At 37.5% G+C, this 2716-nt stretch overlaps 1 protein-coding gene across 1 annotated transcript; it reads left to right on the forward strand.

The window, feature by feature from the left end:
- Positions 1–13: 13 nt before the first annotated feature.
- On the forward strand, positions 14–2305 carry LOC109040681 (uncharacterized). Its single transcript, XM_072305995.1, has 2 exons — positions 14–470; positions 1234–2305. Exons 1-2 carry the CDS (start codon positions 378–380, stop codon positions 1492–1494), a joined length of 354 nt encoding a protein of 117 aa, XP_072162096.1. The 5' UTR covers positions 14–377; the 3' UTR covers positions 1495–2305.
- Positions 2306–2716: the final 411 nt, after the last annotated feature.

Raw genomic sequence — 2716 nt, forward strand, 5'->3', positions numbered from 1 at the left:
GTCGCTTGTATTTCTCATGTCTGCATTTTGCCTTCAGTGTACTACTAAATTCTGTTATGCCTGAATATGGTTTGTAGTTTTGTGTTGCATTTTCTTGATATCTAAATTGTATTATTACGAATATTATGAATATTACGCCGGAATACGGCCGAATATTTACGTCCGGGTAACTGGGTGAATGAAGCACCTTCTAAGACAATGTATAGATGTTTCCTGAACGCTCTATTAAAGTTTAATCAGTTCCGTGCAACTTTATCAACTTAATACTGATTGTTGGTCCTGCTATCTTTTCAAAACCACGGTTTGTAGTTGAAACACGAGTGAGTTCTCTATTGACTTGGGAAATTCATTTATTAATTTTTTTTTTATTTTGGCAGATGGTACTTCCACAAACGATTTGGGAAGTAATGAAAGAGGAAGTGAAATCCAAAAAGGTAGAAGAAATCGAAGTGGAATCACCATTGTTACAGGTAAGCGGAGATGTCATTACACAGCGATGATACTTCCCCATCCCATATCCTCAGCAGGAAATCAACAGATTATGTAGTATTGTTACTTCTGTTCCTGTCTCATTTTTTCATCTTCAAGTATTTAGTTTGCATTAGCTTAAGCAGTTACCTATGAGAATGTGATCGAAGCAATATTTTTTCAAAGAAAATTATTAAGTTAGGTACTGTAGAGTCAAATTTCGAACCGATTAAGTTACCTTAAAGTTAAATTTTGAATTTGCTGGACCTGCCCTTGAATACACGATTGTTAAATTTCTATTCTATTTATATTGGCAATAGTTTAGGGTATACCCTTTACGACAGGCTCACAGGAGATTCCGCACACAAGGTACCGTGTGCCTTGCGTCTTGAAAAGTTGTGGGTGGAATTCCCTAGTGACAAGTGGTAGTTGAGCTATTGCGTCGCTCGATCGGATAATGTTTCTCTCTTCCTGTATCTACCGACTTGTAAGGAACGCGTTGAATCCCTATTCTTGTAAAGAAAGGGGAATCGAGTTCTTTTTAAGAGAAATATTTCCAAGCATTTTCCCTCCTCATTTTGCCTATACACTACAAGCACTCAAGAATTTCTTGTTTTAGTTTTCCCTGCTAATAATGAAGTCTAAATCTTTGTGAGGGCTCAGTCTTTGACAAGATTTCAACGGTGGTTTAAGATTCTTCAGGAATTTAAAAATAGAATTGAAGGATACACACTGATCAAATTGTTTTTTTCACTTTTCAATTAGAAAATAGTCGGCACTTCTGAGAACGGGTGCTGCCTAATTAATAACAAGACCAAGCGAGCACAGAAAGTGAGCACCTTCCGAGATGCTCACTGGGAAGGCGAAGAAAAAAATCTGATCGAAGAATATTGGCAGAACCAGGAACACCTGAAAAAAGGGGAGGAATACGGACCCTTCTTCTACAAGGCAGATATAATGGAGACTATTTACACGACCAGTGAGATCGTAAGTAAAAAAATATTACTTCATAAACTTTACGCTTAATGTTAATGTAACAGGAGTAGGCCCACTTGCTAAAATCCATTTCGTTATTTTAACGTGTGGGTTGTGTTTGCAAGTTCCTAGAGGCTTCACAGTGAGTGGTACGTTTAGGTAATTGGTATTAACGATTCTTACGTTGTGAAATACTTGCGTTAGCGATTGGTGTGCAGTGTTGATTAATTTTCAATATTGATACGAAAATTTTAAAATAGTAAGTTTGAAAAACCATCGCAAATTAATCATTACTTGCCACTTAAAAATGGTGTCAAATTTTCAACTGTAATCGGTTCTTGCACTCATTCGTATAACTGTGTGTCGTCAGCGAACCTTTGTATGGATCACATGTGCTTTATTAGGAGTCACGATGTAAGGTAACCGTACCAGTAATTGGCACGTTAAGGATTTTTTAAACTTTGAAGGTAGTAGGGTGAAAATGGGAATCTTAGCGCAAAAGTTTTTAGCCAAATTGTGCAGAAAAATATGAATTAAATTACAGCGTTGTATAGGGATTATTGTTCAATATGGCAACGCTGTAAAAAGAAAGTATTGCATGTTGCCCCTTCAATATGCGGGTTATGCAATCGTGTATTAATACCCCTTCATTTTTCGGGTTATGCAATGGTGTATTTTTCAAGATGGCGCAGCAGTGTTGCCGCGTGGTGCATGTAAATAAATGATTTATTTTTGGGTGAAATTTTGCAACATCGCATTTTACAGTGTTGCCAGATGGGGCAAGAAATTAGTTGATTTTTCCGTACAGTGTTGCCAGATTGTGCAAAAAAAATTCGGATTTTCGGACTTGTAAAATTTTTCAGTTTCGAGAGACCGTATCTTACCATATGGGTCGGTATCAGATACTGTAGATTAGGGTCTGATTCGGTAATTTCAAATTTTGTACTAGTGTGCGCTTGGAATGGATATTACAATGTTCAACAGTTTGATGAATTAAAAATTTTTTATTATTTTTTATTGGATATTTTCAGTTACAGTTTAAAAACAGTTTGCGTTTGCATGTAAATAAATGATTTATTTAACAATGTCGCGCAGTGTCGCTTGCACGTTATGTCCTGGAACGCTAACGAACGCTGGGACTATACGAGGGATTTCCCACTCTCGCTCTCCGTTCGTTTCTGTTCGTCCCTTCGAAAGGCTTCTGACCGCCATGCAGGAGCCTACCCTATGATTAGGGCCAGTTTTCACAATGTCGCGCAGTGTCGCTTGCACG

The sequence above is a fragment of the Bemisia tabaci genome, unplaced genomic scaffold, assembly GCF_918797505.1.
Source record: "Bemisia tabaci unplaced genomic scaffold, PGI_BMITA_v3".
NCBI classification, from domain to species: Eukaryota; Metazoa; Arthropoda; class Insecta; order Hemiptera; family Aleyrodidae; genus Bemisia; species Bemisia tabaci.

Bases quoted from the DNA above. Each gene is read 5' to 3' on its own strand.
- LOC109040681 (XM_072305995.1), top strand. From the start codon at position 378: ATGGTACTTCCACAAACGATTTGGGAAGTAATGAAAGAGGAAGTGAAA. The intron at 471-1,233 runs GTAAGCGGAGAT...CTTTTCAATTAG, and splicing joins TGGAATCACCATTGTTACAG to AAAATAGTCGGCACTTCTGA.